This window comes from Apteryx mantelli, chromosome 3, assembly GCF_036417845.1.
Source record: "Apteryx mantelli isolate bAptMan1 chromosome 3, bAptMan1.hap1, whole genome shotgun sequence".
Classification (NCBI taxonomy): domain Eukaryota; kingdom Metazoa; phylum Chordata; class Aves; order Apterygiformes; family Apterygidae; genus Apteryx; species Apteryx mantelli.
Window position 1 is genome coordinate 40,247,732 of NC_089980.1, and position 19,168 is coordinate 40,266,899.

Below are 19,168 nucleotides of genomic sequence, written 5' to 3' on the forward strand. Positions count from 1 at the left end.
ATAGCTTGTGTCTGCCAAATACAAAAAGTTTGAATTGTAATTCATTCATCTTTTGGACCTGGAGAGACAAGGAGGCAAGATTCCTGACTGATGTACTCAAAGTCCATAGGTCTCTGGTCCTGGGTAAAAAAACCCCTGCTCTGAAGAGTCTATACAGGGCAACTTCCAGCAATGAAAGCTGTTTTCTACTAGCACTGGAAGACACAATATCTAAGGAAGCCAAAAGCAAGAAGGGTTTGATGGGAGAAGCAGAGGAAGAGCTAAGATTCTTCCATCAAGACTCCTTGTAAACATTAAGAGTCACTAAGCTGTATTATGTTAGCAAAACACGCTTACAAATTGCATTAATGCTTTGTGCGCAAGGTGCTGGGTCTATGTAGTTGGAGTAGTACTTCTGAGACACTCAGTGTTAATGTTTAGTTAATGTTAAGTGTTTGGTTTTCTATTTACTTTAATAAAGGTGCAAAGTAATAAGGAATGATGTTTCAAAACTCACATTGCATACAGATTGTGTAGTGGAAGTCATTGTATAGTTTCTTTTGAAGTTGCCTTGAAAGGTTTTTCAATAGCTAGTGAAGATAAAAAGTTGTCAGGTAGTCTAAAGAGGAATCTGATGATGGAAGATAACATTTTATTGTTTGAGTTAACTCTTTGGCTAATGAGGAAATGGCTAGTTCAAACAGTTATTCTGTAATTCCATTGGTTTCTTTCCTCCCCTCACAGACCTTAAACAACACGCATTCAAGGAGTATAAAGGGCAGCAACGTGACTTACTCTGAGTTTGAACTGTCCTACTTCCTGGAAGCAGCTCTCCAGAGTGCCTATGTGGCTCATTTAAAGAAGGGGTAGGTGAATGCAGATGTTTAATAAAAGTAGATAATAATAGATAGTATTGAATGTTTTGTCTTAGATCAAAGCTTATTTCTTTGTATCTGTATTGTGGTTTTCTTTCCTTCCCCCCCCCCCCCCAACTGGTTCAGCTCATGTTTCCTCAGTGTCCTTTCCTCCTTCCTATTTCTCTGTCTCTCTCCACCTTCAAGTAGGGTGGAGTAGAACAGTTTTGTTATTTTGGCTCAGCTCTGTTCCCTGTGGAGATGAAGAGAGTTTGACCACAGAGTTAGGAGAAGGTGGAATTTAATCACTGCTGAGTGCTTTTAGAAGTTTCAGCTAGAGGGCCTGGTTTAGAGCTCAGTAAGTTCTGGAGGGCTTTTTTGTTACCATTTGGTGTGGGTTTTTTTGTTTTTGGTGTCCCCCCCCCGAAGTTGTGATCAAACCCGAAAATCTGTGTGATTTTACTAGAGGGAATGCATCCAGGAAGAGCTCTACTCCAGAGTATTATGACCCTAAAATACAAGTCTCAGTGAACCTTAGAATGGCAAGAGGAGTTGGTATCTGCAGGCTTACAGCGAACTTCAGCTGAGAGAAACCTTTTCAAGAACAATAAAAAAGACTTAGTATGTGCCCGCTTCCAAATGACGTTGTCAAGGGTACCTCTGCCCCAAAAACAGAACATGTCTTTAAAACGTATCAGTTCTGTTTAGCTGATGAAGGGATTGCCGTGAGAGGAGAACATCCTTTTTACTATATGTGAATAGTACATGTAAGAATCCATCCTCCTTTAGTCCTGTGTTTATAGCATAGTATCTCATTTGATTCTTTGAGAATCAAATGCTGAATATTTTCACTCCTCTGTGTGTAGTGTCACTGGCCAAAGAGTTACAACCCCCCCCCTTTTTTTTATTATTAACAAACCATCTTTGAAAATACTTAATTTTGGTTGTGTATTCAGATTTTCTGATGAATGAAATGCAGAAGAAAGGGGAAAATAGGGGAGAATGAAAGGAGAAAACTGGAAAAAATCATAGCAAAAATCAGTTTAAATTCTTTTGTAGAAAATGATACCATTTTTGACTCATTTGGTAGGAAGGTTGCTCTTGTTTGAGGCTTTTTGTTTGAGTTTGTTTTTTTCCCAAGAATGATTTTAAATGCAATTATGAATATGCTTAGTAGTGCCCATTCTTTCATTTTAAGCCAAGATTAAAAGCCTGTATGTACAGTGAAGCTGTACTTGTAAACATATCCATGCAAGGTCCTTTCAAGTCATGTTTGATGCAAAGTAAGGCTCCATACCAAAGAAGCACAAACTTCATTAAATTACCCTTTCAGTCAAATGAGTACAAGTTCCTGTACAAAGATAGTATGAAGTTGTAAGTATGAGGTACAGTCTCAGTATCATCTGAATAATAGGGAACAGGTTATCTGAAATGGGGGTTGACCAGTGGCTGTATCACAGAAGTGTGCTTTACTAGCCTGTTGTCATTTCCATGGCAAACAAAAGGCTCAGGTCCTGCCAGTAAGCTCATTAGCTATGTAATAAAATAGAATCTCATTTAGAACATATGGCATTGAAGTCCTCTAGGCACCTTTTGAATAACAAACTCCCTTTCATTTTATTCAGCAACATTTTAAGTTCAGCCTTTATCAGTTCAATATATCCAGTGGGTTTTTTTTAGCTATTACTCTGGGCACTGCTTGCTCCCTTCCCACATTATTTTAATGACAGCCTTTAAAAAAGAGGAAAAAAAAAAACCCTGCAGTAAAGTAATTTGGAATAAAAATACATGTGTGAATTAAGCATCACTTTGATTGTAAGTTGAATTGCTGCAATAGCAACAAAACGTTCTCTGAATTTGTCTCCAGATGAAAGAACCGTCTCGTTATTGCCGTGGAACTAACTCGGATATGACAAGTGCAAAGTCTTATTCTCTTTCCACCTCTTCCGGCGCAGATCAGAAATCCAAGCCAATAAACTTAAAGGGTTGGTTGGGGGGGAAATGAATCAAGTGGAAATCTGCAGCTTGTCTCTGTGCTTCCGGCTTGTATTAGTGAGGCGTTTCTGCCACAAGAGGGCATAAGCGGCATTGGGATATATTAAGGGAAGAGGAGGGAAATGGGGGAAGGGGAGAAGAGGCTTTGTCAGATGTTTCATGTGTATGATGAATTTCTCTGCCTGATACTAAACAGCTCAAAGAAACACTTTTGTTCTCCTTGTTGCTTTCAGCATGTTCAGGTAGAAAATAGGCTCTTGATGGTGAATGCCCAGGCTGACAGGGGCAGGCCCTACAGGATGGGATGTTCCTTCTCAGTGGTACGTGTGTACAGAGAAATTGGAAGTGATTTGTTCTTTTTAGGAGAGCTGGTGTCAGGCAGATGAACTGAGGGATATCTGTGTTGTTCTGCTTTTGTGTTTGCTCCTGCTGGCAACCTTTCAGAGTGTGGCCAGGGATGCATTTTTCTCTTACAATTTTCAGTGAAAAAAGGCACCGCACCCCCTTCCTATGCATCCGTACAAAACAAAGGTCCCTTCTCCTCTGCAGATGTTAAGCCAGCTGTAAGGACCAGCAAGTTTTGCAACTGTGGAAATCCCCAACACTGTGGATACACATTTACTTAAAAATACTGTGTTGCTGAAGGCAAATCTGCAATTGTTTGCCCTGCTGCACCACAAAAAGGCTTTCTTTTATTCTTTCAGTGAGCAGTGTTGCTGCTGTGGATGCAGAATGTAGGCAAGCAGATGTTGTCTTTACTGTAGGAGGCAGCTTGCTGTTTTGTTAGCATCTGCACTGGGTTTGGTTTTTGCTTTTTTTGTTGTTGTTGTTTTTTTCCTCCTAATGTGAATGTCTGTGCAGAGATTAGGCTCATCTGTGACGGCCTTTCGTTTCAGAATATTGAACAGGTATTATTACCTTATACAGTTATGGGGGCTTTGCTCTACATGCTCTTAGTATTCTCTTGGGGCAAATAGAATTCACTTGTGTTGCTTCTATTTAACAACATTTGAAAGATGTATGGAGTTCACAGGCAAAAGAGAAAAGTCAGGGCTTTCCAGAGAAAGTAGTTAGTTTTGGAAGCTCTACATGGGACACTTCTAAAGAAACTGACTTTCTGAAAAACAAATATTAGGCATTTATAAGATACCAGATTTCTTTTTGGTCTCTCAAGTTAGGGACCTGAATTATGTTGGAAACCCCTGATCAAAATGCCTACTAAGGAAAGCTTATGCAATGCTGCTTCTTTCTTTTCCTTCTTCCTGTCAGTTGGCTAGCATCCTCTGTTTTGTTTTTGAAATCTTGTAGGCTTCTTTTTGTAGAGCGCTTGAAAAGAGCAACTCCACTTACGTGTTACTTTATAGTAGAATCTAATAAACAGGCAGGCAGGACAGTCTCTGCCAGACTATTCTCCTGAGAATCCTGCATGGGCTTTCTTGCCAGATTCCCTGTGTGGTTTATCCCTTCTTCAGTCCTCAGAAGCTAGCACCTTGTCTGGGACAATGCAGCTGGTAATTTGGGAGTGAGTCTTACCACTGGCTGGGTGGGTCTAGATAAGTGCTAAGCTTTGTCTTTTGAGAGCCTCACTTCTGTTAGACAAGCTGCCATCAGGAAACTCTACTGTGCATTGGTACAGTTATCTGACTTGTCTTGTATCTCTACTCATAGCAATATGAGGTCCACTTCTTTAGATGTGTTTTGTGCCTATATGTGAACAGCTGTTCAAGGAGAAAGTATGATTTTTTAGAAATCTGCTAAAGAGATGCAAAGATGCAAAGGCAACTGTGTAAAGGCAATGGTGCTGCTGCTGGCTGTGTGGTCTAGGTACAGCTTTCCTCTGGAGAGGTGGAGCTGCAAACTGTTTGTCAGGCAGTCATCTCAGGATAATCGCTTTCATCTGTTAGAGGCAACCTGTTTTCATGGCTAATGAACAGGGATTAAGGAAATGATCTCCTCATGCTGCTGTTGGGGGACTGTCTCTGCAGATCTGTGTTCCTAGGGTCCACTTTGGTTTATTACCAATAATTGTCTGGTAATTTGTACAAAAATGTGTTTAATCTTCCCATATTTTAAAATCAGAAGTGTAGTGTTAATCAAATGATATGACTTAAATGTGATATGACTGTTTTGATTCATGGACTGGTAATTAATTACCCTGTATTAATAGAGTACTTCTACAACCGAAACAGGTTCTCATGCTAAGGTGTTCCCTGACGTTACAGTTTTCACCTGCAATTTTCCTTGTTCCTCTTTATTAAATTGGCTATAATTGAATCCTAAGCCATATTTCATCATGGTTTTTCAAATGCTTTTTTTGCCACCTTTGTGGCTAAAACCAAGGCAGTTTTTTTTGCTGACCATGTGCTTTTCTCCTCTTGTTTTTCCTCATTTCTTTCTCTGGCATCTTAGCAGTGCAGTAGGGCCATATGGAGTCTTTCAGCTCATTTAATTTCTGTGGTCTGATGTTTGCTTATGATGCCCTGGCTTGCGCCTGCTGTACGTGGAATATCCACATAGTCCTCTATCCAAGTCCTGGGGAGGCTCAAGATTGCTTAGTTTCAGATCTAGATGAAATCAAATGGATTCATCACAGGTTGCCAAAGGTTATACATGCTCATCTACATCAACTTAGTTCTGTTCAAACTACCACTGTTCATGTACTTTTCTTTTTGTTAACTTCTTTAGATCCCATTTTCAAAAATCTCTTTAAGTGCATCTTTAACTTACGAATAGTCCCATGTGAGCAGAACAATTCACGTGTTTAAAATGAAATGTGTGCTCAGGTGGTCTCCTGGCTTGCAACACTGGAGCGTAGCAAGGTTTGTTTGCGGGCTCCTGGCGGTGTGCTCTGTCTCCTATCATGACTCAATAACGTTCAATGAAGTTCAAAATAAAAAGCTGCTAAACCGAATCCTTGGTCCTATAGAATCGCGTTGTTAAACGCTGTGCATGTTTCGAACTGTCCAAGTGCTCGGTGCCAGGAGCAGAGAGAGAATCTGACCGTGTCAGTGCCTGCCTGGGAGGTGCAGAGTGGTGGGTGCTTCTCCTGGGTTGCCAGTTTTGTCTTGCTACCTTCCTTTGAAGATGTGCCCAGGTATTTGCCATGTGGCTCATGTTTCAACCCTGACTAGTTGTGAAAGGGCAGCAACTTATTTATTTTTTTCATTCAGTTCAGTGTGTCTTATTTCCCTCCTTTTCCTTTCCCCTTCCCCACAGAGCAAACTGCTGCTTCTATGAAGCTTAGCTCAGTTTATGGCCTTGTCTAGAATGTGGAACTGTAAGGATCCCATAGTAATCAGAGAACAAACTGCTGCCTTTTTTTCTTGCCCGCATGTTCTTTAGGTTTTTCATCTCTATGTACTGTGCCAAATGTGGAATTAATTGGCTTTGCAAATGGTCACTAATCCTCTTTGTGACACTAGTTAATGGAATTCATCAACACCTTAAGACAAATACCATCACAACAAGAAATCTAAGCATACACGTCTTTGAAAATGTTGTAGGACAATATTACAGCATAACTGTTCTTTCCAGCCTCTTGTGCAGCCCTGGGATGTACAGGAAATGACAATATTTTTAAGTAACTGAGGGGAGTAATTGGGGAGCTGCTTTTTGCTTATTTGGGGGAATTTCTTGTTTTATTGCCAGATAGTGGAAATTGAAATATTCTGAGTGTTTGAATGGTTCTGTTGGCTTCAGTGTGACTACTCATGTGCGTAAAGATAACCATATGCTTAATTGCTTTCCTCAGTTTAAGGTTCACAATTGCATGTGTGTGTAAATATTCTATCTTCTACCCCCAAAAATGCACTTAAGGTCTTTGCCCTGTAATTGGAGAGCACTGAAACACTGAAGTCCAAATTATTTACAAAAACTTCCTCAAGCTTTTTATCTTTGATAAATCTCAAGTACATTTTTTACTTCAGATCAAGTGGAAGAAAAAAAAGAAAACAGATTTTCTCCAGAGGGGCAATGATTTTTTTTTCTTTCTTTCTTTTTTGTTGTTTGTAGACTATCCATGACTAAGTTATTGTGAGAATTCTTTATTCAAAGCTTAAAATTTTGTAATTAGTCTTGGTTGGAAGTAAGGCCAGACACATTTGCCTTCTGTGACTTGGTGACCGTAGTTTTTTGGATGACATTTTATGTAGCCAATACTCATGGTAAACATTATAAACTTTCAGTTTTTCCTGAAAAATAATTATATTTTTGTTGTTTCTTCAAAAGTTCACCATTAATTTTGGAATACATTTAGAGTACATCAAAGTGGGCATGAGCGCAGTCTGTACTGGTTATCTTCAAAATTTAATTAGATTCATGGAAATGGTCATCATTGTATGTGGCTTTTTTAAATGAAATCTAGATTTTGCCTACACAGAAAATTTTCCTGGAATGAGCTGAAGTGACAATTAATGTACCAGTACAACTCCCTATCTGGTTGTCATATCAGAAAATCAGGCTTTTCTGGTAGGTGGAAATTGCCCAAAGAAATACAAACTATCAATGAAAATGAGCAAAACCCTTTTGTAGCTACCCTGGTGTAAGGGCCAGGTCTTTATACTAGAAGAGCTTACAGGCTGCAAATGTGTTACCCAGTCTTTTCAGTGTTTATTTTTTCCTGTCCCTACCTCTTTTAGTGCTCAGGCATACGATTAAGATATCATTTGACAACAATGAGGCTGCTTTAACTGCTCATGGTGTATGCAAAGTAATGTGATTTTTAGTTTAACCCTCTTTTATTACAGGTTAAGCTATGCTTGCAGACAGTTACTACAGCTCAGCTGGCTGATCATAAACTGCTTAAACTACTGTAATTTCATCATGTATCTGGACCATCAGGCACAAAACGTTTAAGCACCACCTAAAAGGAATCATCATTTAAAAGCATCACATAAGCTCAGTATAATTCAAACAAGTACAATCTGTATGTATGACGAGGAGATGTGGATGCTTTTAAGAAGAAGCATCTGCTTTATAAATATGAACTATGAAAGGCTTCCAAATGTCCCCTCTGTTCCTCAAATGTGAATGTGATCTTCTCCTAGGAAGCCATCTGGAGTAGGCATGCTACAGTCGCTGCCTAACTCGCTGCCATTGTCCTATCAGTGCCTCCGAGTGACTTGTCTTGCTGCCGTGCACCCAGAGTGTTAGAGTAATTATGTTTCGTTGGTTTGTTTGTTTGAATGTCAAGTTTGTTGCCCAGCTTTGGCTCATTGTAAAAATATTTTGTCTCAAATGTGCTGGGTTTTTGTGTTCTTGTTTTTTTGTGCCTTCCCCTTAGAAATATTGTGAAAGGAATGAGGAGTCTGCGAGAAGTATTACGGACTGTGGAAACAAAAGCTACTCAGACCTTCAAAATGGTAAGAGGAGTGAATGGGAGATGGGAAGGTGGTGTAATCAGCTATGCAGGAGTTCTGTTTCTTAACCATTGCAGTAGGACAAAAACTTATTTTTCCTCCCTTGATTGATGCTTTTGTTGGTCTCCTGGGAGTGATGTGTGTAGTGATGCACTTAATTCAAAGAACTGTTCAACTGAAATCTCTGAGCCTTTGGACCTGGACATGTGGGTTGCTTTCTGTTGAAAACATTGTTGGTTTTCTCCAGTGCATTTCCTAGCCATGGTAGGAAGGGGGGTGTATTCAGTCTGACATTGCTGTCCCCAGGTGATAATGTCATATTTTTTCTCTCTTTTCAGTGCATGCATGCACACCTTTTCACATTAGCATATAGCAGCACTTAGTGCTTCTGCCTCTTGCAACAAGCCGGGTGTTTAGACTGATGTGCTTCAGTGTTCTTCTTGTAAAAGTCTTTTCAATACAGTGCAGTCCAGAATGATTTTTTTTTTTCCTTTCTTTCTTTTGGGGAGGGGAGTGGGCGGGCTTTGGCATTCTACCTCCTGTTGTTCTGAGTGCCTCTGGCAAAGAAATCTTAGAGAAAGTTATTTTTGTGCCTGTTTAACTACTTAGACCTTTAAGTGGATCTTCCGTGTCTCCCCTTTAAGAGATCTTGTCCTGAAGTTACTCAGGAGGTGACAAGATCAATAGCGCAGAGAATAGCTGTCTTAAGAACATGAATGAAAACTTTGCAACCTAAAAGGCATTGATATTGCTATATCAACTTTTGTGCTTGGTTCAGCTTTGTTTGTGGTTTATGTAATCCCAGAGAAGTTCTGAGAAGGAGGTAGGCATGGTTTTGCATAGCATTTTGGAGATGGAGAATGCCAGGTTCTAGTGGATGGACTGTCCTATGTGTGTCTAGTTCATATGCAAATCCAGTGCTAAAATGAGTAGTGAGCAAACAAGGTATGCTGGGTGCGTTTTTGCCTGGGTTTCTCGCATCTGTCATTTTTCTGTATTATTTTGGGGCTTCTATGCTGGAGGTGATTTTTCTTTTTGCCTTGGGATCACCTTATATGCCTAGTCAAGAATACAGATGCATGTGGAAGCTTGTGCAGGGAATTAGAAAAGGTAACTTAAATAATTGTCACATTCAGATGGTCACATCCTTTTCCAGATAGAGATCAGGGCTCAGGGGAATTTCTTGCTCGCCCGTTTTATTGTTCTGCTGAAGTGAATGTAACCATCTGCTGTTCCTGTACCATAACAGAATGTGGCACACAAATGCTCCTGTCCCTGTGCTGTTAGGGAGAGCTGTACAACATCCCTGAGGAGATTTATCCCTAAGGGGAAATTTGAAGGTGTTCATCCAATAGCTTTTCCTGCAGCCTCCGTTTTACTGGAAGTTGTATTTTCATTTACTTATTTATTTTTAAAGAGCTGTCAAGAGGGCAAAGGGAGGAACATGCTTAATTAAACAAGTTTTTTGAGCATGAAAGTGAAACGCACAATTTTTTTTCTTTTTTTTCTCATTTGCGGGATCACAGTGTACTCCAAGCATAATGATGCCTTTTTTTAGCCAAAGGCAGTAATAACATAAATCAGTCTTGGCTTGTTCTGGTTTGTTTGGTCTTATTCAGAACAAGAGCGAAGCTAATTTACAGGGCTGCCATGTTAAAGTGTATGTTAAAGTCAAAGACACTAAAAGTATTTGGTGCTTGTCTTGAAGGGTTGTTCCCAAATTGTACTCTTAGTTCTGTGCAAACCAGTAGAGATCTTTCTATTACTGCCACATTTTTTTCCCTTCCCTCTAAGGCTGTCGAAAAAAATATAGGAGAGTTGGCTCCTCAGGGTAAAAGTGACTAAATAATTACACATTGAGATGATAAAATGATATTGGCTAATGTTGCAGTGCCCAAGGCCATTTTGCTCATGGTTACTTGCTATAAAAAGCATAGAAAAGCCTAGTTAGAAACAAAGCTTTCTGTAACTTTCAGTTAACTGTCAGTAGGAGTACATGGAGGTCTCGGGATTTCCAGGGCCTGTGTGTGACAATATTTCTTTGAGGCACCACCAGACATTCAAAACAGTTTGCCATTTGCTAGGTGTATCAATGAAACCTCTCTTTCTGGTAGGTGCATTTTAGACTAACTTGGTGACTTCTTGGGTGAAGATGAAAATAAAGAACTTTGCATCAAAAGCAGTTATTTTTTCTGAATCTAATAACGGGAACTTTCTTTAACCTCAGTATGATTTATTTGGTCCTATAGATGTCACACGTCAAGTGATGTCACACTTGAGTTTATCAATCATACCCACCCTGGTTTTAAAAGGAAAGTCACTCTTGGTGGCTTCATGCCACATCTTTTATGTGTAGTTTTTCTTACAGGGTGTGTGTGTATGTAGTTCTCAAAGTGCAAATTGCAAATAAAATACATATACAGTAGTCAAAAGTGGGGTTCAGAAATAGTAAATATTAGGACAGAAAGTTTGTTTACCTCTGTTCTGGGCTATGTTTGGTTTACAGTAAAGTGTCATGATTTTTAGAATTCCCAAAAGATACCATCCATTTGACTTCTCCATGCATGTTTGCATACATGTCTATTTACGATGCAAAAAATTAGAAATCTGTTTGATGTGTCTAAACAGGGACAAATGCCAAAGATAAAGTTTTGCAAAGTCAGGTTAACTTTTGCTCCCTTTTTGAACCAAGCTTGTCAGCTTTGGAGTGTTATGTTATGGATATGAGCTGGAAAGCAGGTATTCAAGGACCCTTGGCCACTCACTGGTCAAGAAGGGGCATGTTGTATTGCTGTCTCAACACAAGGTTTCTAACCCTCTTCTCTCCTCCCTCTGTTATACTGAGGTGAAACTATAAAAGACTGCAGGAGAAGAGACACTAACAGCTAAAGGCTTGGTCTTTTAAGCCTAAGATAAAAAGTAGCCTCTGGGCAGAGACTTGCTTGCAAAATTCTGATGCTGAGAAAGCAACAGAGTGCCATCATACTCTAGCGTAATAACATTTGTGAGATAGTTTGAGCTGTCCATGTGGTGATCACTTGTCCACATTTGCTAATGTGTCCCTTACTCTCAGACCTTTTTTATATTGATATATATGTGTGTGTATACATATATATATATATATATATATATTTTTTTTTTTTTTTTCCCTACTGCATTGCAATAAGACTGCGTAAATGCAGAAGGCTAGCCTTTCCAGAGGATGGAAGCAACTGTGACTGCTGTTGACTTTTTATTTTTATCAGCAGTTTTAGCTACTCCATCCCTCTGAACTGAAGAGTGGTTCTGTAGTGTTATTGGTACATCTGCTTCCCAGGGTGTGAAGTGGGGAGAGGTTGTGTGTGTGTGAAAAGGCTTCACTGATATCTCTTTCATATGCTGTTCACTGATCTTTAGACTGCAGCCAAGCAGCTAGCCCAAGTGCTTCTTCATTCCTTAAGTGAAGACTGTTACTGGAGCCCTTTATCTGATCCTCTTCCTGAGTTCATGAACAAGGAAGATCAGTCTTATGTTAGCAATCTTCTTTGCCGGAGGCCCCAGCTATACACAGGAGATAAGTAAGTGTTCTTTTTTATTTTGTTTTATTGGCAGGAGGAAGAAGCATGTTTGAACACTCTTTGGTACTGCTAATTATGCTACCGATTTGTGTAGTTGTTTTGTGTGTTTTCATTTTTTAACTTCTCATCAAGAGGCCTACTGCAAAAATAAAGCATTAAACCTGGAGTGTTTGATTTTTTTCACAGGAAGGAAGAAAATCCAACCAAATAGCTGTCTTTGCTGTGAAATGGAAATAATCTATTTATGGTTCAGAATAACTCATCTAAGATATGTTGCAGAGCTTTTAATTGTGTGAACCTGCAAAAGAAGCTATTGCCTAGCAAATGAATCATGCATGAGATGTTTCAAGTTACTGCTGCTGTTGTGAAATGAGAAAGAGAGGCTGATAGGATAATTCTTGACCTCCTTCAAAAAAAATGTTCTGTCTTTCAGCCTGTACTGCCCTCAAGACAACGTAGAAGAGGCTCTTCTTCTCCTCTTAATCAGTGAATCTATGGTAAGCCAAAAATGAGTTTATAATAATAATGGCACAAAGGAATATCTAGCATTTCCATGTCAAGTCTTCTGGAGGGTTTTTGCACAGTACAAAGAATCCACGTTTACAAAATCTTCCCCAGATAGCCAGAAACGATAAGTTGCAGGACAGGAAATGCTATTTCTTCCTTATTAGTGATGCCATGTTTACTAAATGGAACTTCAGTGAAGGGTTATGGGAACTGTCAGGAAGAGCACATGACTTTTCCCATTTCTCTTGTGTTTCTGAAATAGTTTGTAGGGACTTAAGCTGGGGGGAAATTTTCTCTCTGAACTCCCATATACATTCTTTCTGCATGTCTTCTGCTTATAAATAATTACATTGCTTGTAACAAAAGAGCATTCGATTAATTAATAAGCTCCCTGTTGCTTCCTAACCCACAGAACATATTTGTTTAAAAAAAAAATGACAAAAAGGGAAGTATATCAGTTAAGATTATTTGTATGTAATCCTATGTTGCAATCTTTCATCATCTGTTTATTACACTCCTAAAAGTGTGTGTGTGTGTTTTTGGTTTTTTCCCTCAGATATGGTAGTGCTATTGGTAATTCTGTCTGATAGCTGTTAGAATGTGAATAGCTTCTTAGAGAAACTGTACAATAAAATGCTTTTGTCTTTTTGAAGGGGAAAATGTTACCAGGAAATGTAGAATTCAAAATGAAATAAGCTGTATGTCTTTAAGGATCTAAGAATGAGTAGTAAGAGAATGGAAGTGTACTACAGTCTTATGGATTTCTGTCTGAACATGATGAAATTATTCAGGGCTGATCCTGTAGTGTATCAACTGTTTTAGTTTGGCCTAGTCAGCCTCTCAAATATGTATTTAATTTTAAGAATCACAGTGGTGCTGTTTTCTTTGCTAGGACTGATGTACTTAAACGGAAATACATGCATACCTGGCCTTGCTGAATTTGGCCAGAATACTCTGAACCTTTTGAGATTCAACTCTGTAAGGGGAAATGTCTGCCTTCACCATAGTTGCATGTAACATCCAGATATATTGTCAGTAGACAGATGCTTCCATTCAAACATTCAAAACGTGTGGATTTATGCATCAAGAATGGGAGGAATTGGGAACCTTGGCTAATGCCAGGCATGATGGTGGTTCCTGCTATTTTGCATTTGTGATACAATAACCTGTTAATGTTCCTTAGTCTGCAGGGGTAACATTTTAGCTGTTTCAGTTCTGAGTGGCCTTTGCTATTTCTGGTGCTGATGATAAAGAGGGTCTTGACATGTGCAGGAACATCCATAATGAATTGCACTGAAACGAATAGATTTCTTCTATTTATAACATCAGTTGCTGAGAAAACTCTTTGAGAGGAAGGGGAAAAAGAGGGAAAAACACTTGTCCAGAAAACTACAAAGTAACCTTTGGTACCTTCCATGTTCTGAGAAGATGCAAATGTACAGGAAAACTGTAAGGATTTTTATTGGAAAATGTGTAAGGAATGTTGTTTTACTTTAAATCCTGGGTAGTCATTTGTAGTCAAAGTGAAGTTTGAAGATCCTGGAGCATCAACGACCCTGTTACTGAAATGCTTGCAGACAGCTTTTGGGCAAGGTGAAAGAGAGGATGTCATGCAAATACGACCTTTTCTTTTTTATTTTTGGCTTCTTTCAATCTGTCTCTTGTTTTTCTGGCTCAAAGCTTCTCCCTTACCTCCAAAATTCTGAAAAACTTAGCAATTTTAGTATAGTTTGTCTTTAGAATTAGGGAAGAAAATGAGAAGGCAAAACCCCACAAAACATTACACTGACTTAAAAATCACATTCATTTGAGCATTATTATACTTTGCACCTTTTTTTGCCTTCTGCTTTAAGCCTCTGCAGTACACTTGATTCATGTTTTCAAGGGCTTGTCTGCAGTTGGAAGGTCTTTCTGTAATTGGAAGTGGAGAATTTAATTTATTTCTTGGACTCTGGGAGCTGGGGCTTTTAGAATATCACAAGTAGTGTTAGACTTCTGATTAAAATCAGAAGAGCTCACGTCAGCATAGCTTGCCAGAGCTGATCCGAGCAGGAGGATGGTCAAGGATCTGGAGCAGTGACAGCACTGACTGCTCCAGCCTTCTCCAGCACTGGGCTCCCAGTCAGAAAGACCTTATGGGACCTTGAATGCTACAGTCTTGTTCTGCTGAGGGGAATAAGTTTTCCCTGTTTTATCCAATAGCATGTGAAATAGCAAACTGATCATAACTATGTTATGAAGAAGCAGCATAAAAATGCTGTTGCTAGAATCTGGACTGCTGTGCTCACTTCAAGGCTAAATAAGTAAGCTTGTGATTGCTTTAGTGTTGTCTTCTATATATAAGAACTTTCTGGAAGTAGATGCAAGGCATTTTGAACTGCAGCACATAAAGCAATAAATAATCAAAGATTCTATAGTGAAGTTCTGCAGGAACTATAAATAACTTTTCTGGGTTTTGGGAAATAGAACATCTGAGCCTTACTCTTGGATTAGCATTGTTTTTTGGCATTAGGCCTGCCATGAGTTTATTATTGTGTTAATGAAAGTACAGGACAAGTATATAGAAATACAGCTGCAACAGGAATGTGTTTCCTAGGTGAAGGAATAGAGGGAGCAGTCTGATTCTCAAATATATTTGCAATCCATAGACATTTGCCTGTAGCTCTGCCATTACAGTACCAAGAAGGGGAGATTTTTTTAGTTCATGACATAATGAGAGAACGTTTCCATGACGGCTTTGTTGTAGGCTAGTGAGTTTTCTCATGTATGGGTTTGTCGTTTGTTTGGGTTTTTTGTTTTGTTTTCCATAACCTTCAGAAGATTTAAAAAAAAAATAAGTTAACAAGAATCAGACTTCCAGTTCAGGTCTCCCTCATAATGTGATGTTAACAACTGAATAATACATATTTTCCATCCTGGAGAGAATATCAGTGGCAAGCAATAATGATATATTTCTGTAGGCCAGTAAGCAGCATGGCCAGTGTTCCTAGATTTTGGCTGGATTAGGCGCTCTTTCAATATTTGCAATAATGAAATCCTTAAAATTAAAGAAAAATATACGGTTAGGTTGACTTGCTGGGAACTATCCAGCTTCTCTGGCACTTTGATTGCCCTGTCCCCTCACTGCCATCTACTCAACAGAACAGTGGCTTTTTGGATGTGATTTCTAAAAAGACTAAAGAGCAACCATAGCATAGTCTCTTGCAGGACTGTAAGGCAAAACATCTGCTCTACATGCATATTTCTGACTTTCACCACTCCAAAAGGAGCTGAAGTGGAGCAAAATTGGAGGTGGTAGGGCACACAGAAGAACTGTCAGCACATGAGGGACAAGCAGAGCAAAGACCTGCTGGGGAAGAGCATAATCAAAGAACCACAAAGCAAATACAGGCATACCTTGTTTTAATGTGGTTTGCTTTATTGTGCTTTGCAGATATTGCGTTTTTTGCAAATTGAAGGTGTGTGGCAACCCTGCGTCACAACCCCCTGTTTCCAACAGCATGTGCTCACTTCATGTCTCTGTATCGCATTTTGGTAATTCCCTCGGTATTTCAAACTTTTTCATTATTATTATATCTGTTAAGGTGATCTGTGATCTTGGATGTTTCTATTGTAATTGTTTTGGGGCACCACAAACCACACCCATATAAGATGGCAATCTTAATCAATAAATGTTGCGTGTGTTCTGCCTGCTCCACCGACCGGCCGTTCCCCCGTCTCTCTCCCTCTCCTCGGGCCTCCCTATTCCCTGAGACACAACAGTATTAAAATTAGGCCAGTTAATACCCCTACAATGGCCTCTAAGTGTTCAAGCGAAAGGAAGAGTTGCACGTCTCTCACTTGAAATCAAAAGCTAGAAGTGATTCAGCTTAGTGAGGAAGGCATGTTGAAAGCCGAGATAGGCCGAAAGCTGGGCCTCTTGCGCCAAGTAGCGAATGCAAAGGAAAAGGTCTTGAAGGAAATTCAAAGTGCTACTCCAGTGAACACATGAGCGATAAGAAAGCAAAACGGCCTTCTTGCTGACAGGGAGAAAGTTTTAGTGGACTGGATAGAAGATCAGACCAGCCACAACATTCCCCTAAGCCAAAGCCTCATCCAGAGCAAGGCCCTAACTCTCTTCAGTTCTGGGAAGGCTGAGAGAGGGGAGGAAGCTGCAGAAGAAGAGTGTGAAGCTAGCAGAGGTTGGTTCACGAGGTTTCAGGAAAGAAGCCGTCTCCATAACATCAAAGGGCAAGGTGAAGCAGCAAGTGCTGATGCAGAAGCTGCAGCAAGTTATCCAGAAGATCTAGCTAGGAGAACTGATGAAGGCGGCTACACTAAACAACAGATTTTCATGTAGACAAAACAGCCTTCTGTTGGAAGAAGATGCCACCTAGGACTTTCATAGCTAGAGAGGAGAAGTCAATGCCTGGCTTCAAAGCTTCAAAGGACAGGCTGACTCTCCTGCTTGGGGCTAATGCAGCTGGTGACTTGAAGTTGAAGCCAATGCTCATTTCATGCCAATACGCATTTCATGCCTGCTAACACAACATCCATTCTGCAGCCCATGGATCAAGGAGTCATTTTGACTTTCAAGTCTTACTATTTAAGAAATACATTTCGTAAGGCTAGAGCTGCCATAGATAGCGATTCCTCTGATGGATCCGGGCAAAGTAAATAGAAAACCTTCTGGAAAGGATTCGCCATTCTAGATGCCATTAAGAACATTTGTGATTCATGGGAGGAGGTCAAAATATCAACACTCACAGGAGTCTGGAAGAAGTTGATTCCAGCCCTCATGGAGGACTTTGAGGGCTTCAAGACTTCAGTGGAGGAAGTAACTGCAGATGTGGTGGAAGTAGCAAGAGAACTAGAATGGGGAGTGGAGCCTGAAGATGGGACTGAATTGCTGCAATCTCCTGATAAACCTTTAACGGATGAGGAGTTGCTTCTTAGGGACGAGCAAAGAAAGTGGTTTCTTGAGATGGAATCTACTCCTGGTGAAGACGCTGTGAACATTGTTGAAATGACAAAGGATTTAGAATATTACATACACTGTAATGTACCCTGCAGCGGCAGGGTTGGTGAGGACTGACTCCAATTTTGAAAGAAGTTTTCTTGTGGGTAAAAATGCTTTCAAACAGCATTGCATGCTACAGAGAAATCCTTTGTGAAAGGAAGAGTCAATCGATGGGGCAAACTTCATTGCTGTCTTATTTTAAGAAATTGCCACAGCTGCCCCAGCCTTTCAGCAACCACCACCCTGATCAGTCAGCAGCCATCAACACTGAGGCAAGACCTTCCATCAGCAAAAAGATTACCACTTGCTGAAGGCTCAGATCACGATTAGCATTTTTTTTAATCAATAAAGTATTCTTTAATTCAGGTATGTGCATTGGTTTTTTTAGACATAATGCTACTGCACACTTAATAGACTACAGTGTAGTGTAAACATAACTTTCATATGCACTGGGAAACCAAAAAATTCATATGACTCGCTTTATTGTTATACTTGCTTTATTGCGGTGATCTGGAACCAAACCTGCAATATCTCCGAGGTATGCTTGTGTGAGAAATTTGATGAACATAGGAGAAGGAGACAGGACATGGTAGCTTTTTGAAGAAATATACAACTCAAATGTTTCCTCCATGACCACAACCAATCCAAGGAGGGAGCAGGAGTTTGCTGCATCAACTAAGACTTACTGTGCCTCTCTCTGTCTTGCTTTCCTAAGGTGAATCTACTGTCTGCTTCACCAGGACGTGTGTGACTCCCCAGATGATGTCACTGGGGTTACAAGAATCCTTCCTAAAAGGGGGAAGGGGAGAAGAGAAATCATATTGATGGTGTTGCGAGCCTGACCCTATGTTCCAGCAAACCTTCTTTGATTCTAGGTGAAGCTGGATTCTGCCTTGTGAAGCTGCCTTGACTCTTCTTTTTGTCCTCCTTTCCCTTGCATTTAAAGGGAGCCAGTTTGCATGTTTCAGTGGAATGAAATGAGTATCTTCTAAAGTGGTAATTAAAGGGTTCCTTCACTATTTCACTGACTCTGCCTCTGAGCCGAAGTGCATAAGGGGATTTTTTTTCAAATGGCCAAATGGCATAGTAGAATTCTTTGGTAGCTTTAAAAACATGTCTGTAGGTTCATATTAAAGAGGGCCTGTTTTCTCTCGGCAGTCTTCTGAGTTGTTTTCTTTATTCTTTCTGTCATGTTGAAAATGGGAACCTATTTTCATAAGCTAAGGCATCTCAGTAAACAATGAGAAGCATCCCAGTTGTTGTTTGGCAAGTGCTCCTGCTTAATGCCAGCTGTTATTTAGTTACCATGGTTGGCTATAGAGTCCTCATGAAGGAATCTAGTGAAACAAATCAGGCACCCTGTAGATTACCACAGTCGAGGTTGTGTTTAGGGGGTTTTGAGGCCTCCTGGCTAGATTCTCATTCCTTGTGCAGAGTCCAAATTACAATATGCATGTGGCTGTGTTTAAGGGGAGAAAATGCCTTTTCCTCAAACCCAGGCAGAGGCCAGTTTGTAACAGTCTTTATAAGCTCAGACTGTGGTAGAGTCCAGGATAGATGATATATTCCTATCAGGCATTGGCAAATGGACCAGCTTATTATTAAACTGCTAGTCCTGTTGCTTATTGCATTTAATCCATCAAAAGCAATGGCCCTGTGCATATGGCTGGCTGTGGTGTGGTTTCTCTGCATCATGGTACCAGTGGGAACGGCACTGGTTCTGCTGTCAGCGATTCTGGGTGCCTTGTGCTGCTGGGAGTAGGCAGGGGAAGTTTGACAGGACTTACCCTTAACTGCAGTTTTGTTTGTTTTGATAACCACTCTCAGAGGTGTTCTCAGAGTTGACTGCACTGCCCCTTTTAATCAGTCAGAAGTTTCTCAGAGCCTGGAATGGAACACTTGCTGTTAATTTCTGCATTT

General features: G+C 40.0%; 1 protein-coding gene across 3 annotated transcripts in view; it reads left to right on the plus strand.

The window, feature by feature from the left end:
• TTC7A (tetratricopeptide repeat domain 7A) overlaps positions 1 to 19,168 on the plus strand; it is a 191,929-nt gene that overhangs the window by 24,283 nt on the left and 148,478 nt on the right. For all 3 annotated transcript variants that reach the window (XM_067293169.1, XM_067293170.1, XM_067293171.1), the window contains 4 exons: positions 724 to 845; positions 8,110 to 8,188; positions 11,582 to 11,742; positions 12,176 to 12,239. In XM_067293169.1, coding sequence (XP_067149270.1) covers positions 724 to 845; positions 8,110 to 8,188; positions 11,582 to 11,742; positions 12,176 to 12,239 — 426 coding nt within the window. The remainder of the gene's footprint in view (positions 1 to 723; positions 846 to 8,109; positions 8,189 to 11,581; positions 11,743 to 12,175; positions 12,240 to 19,168) is intronic.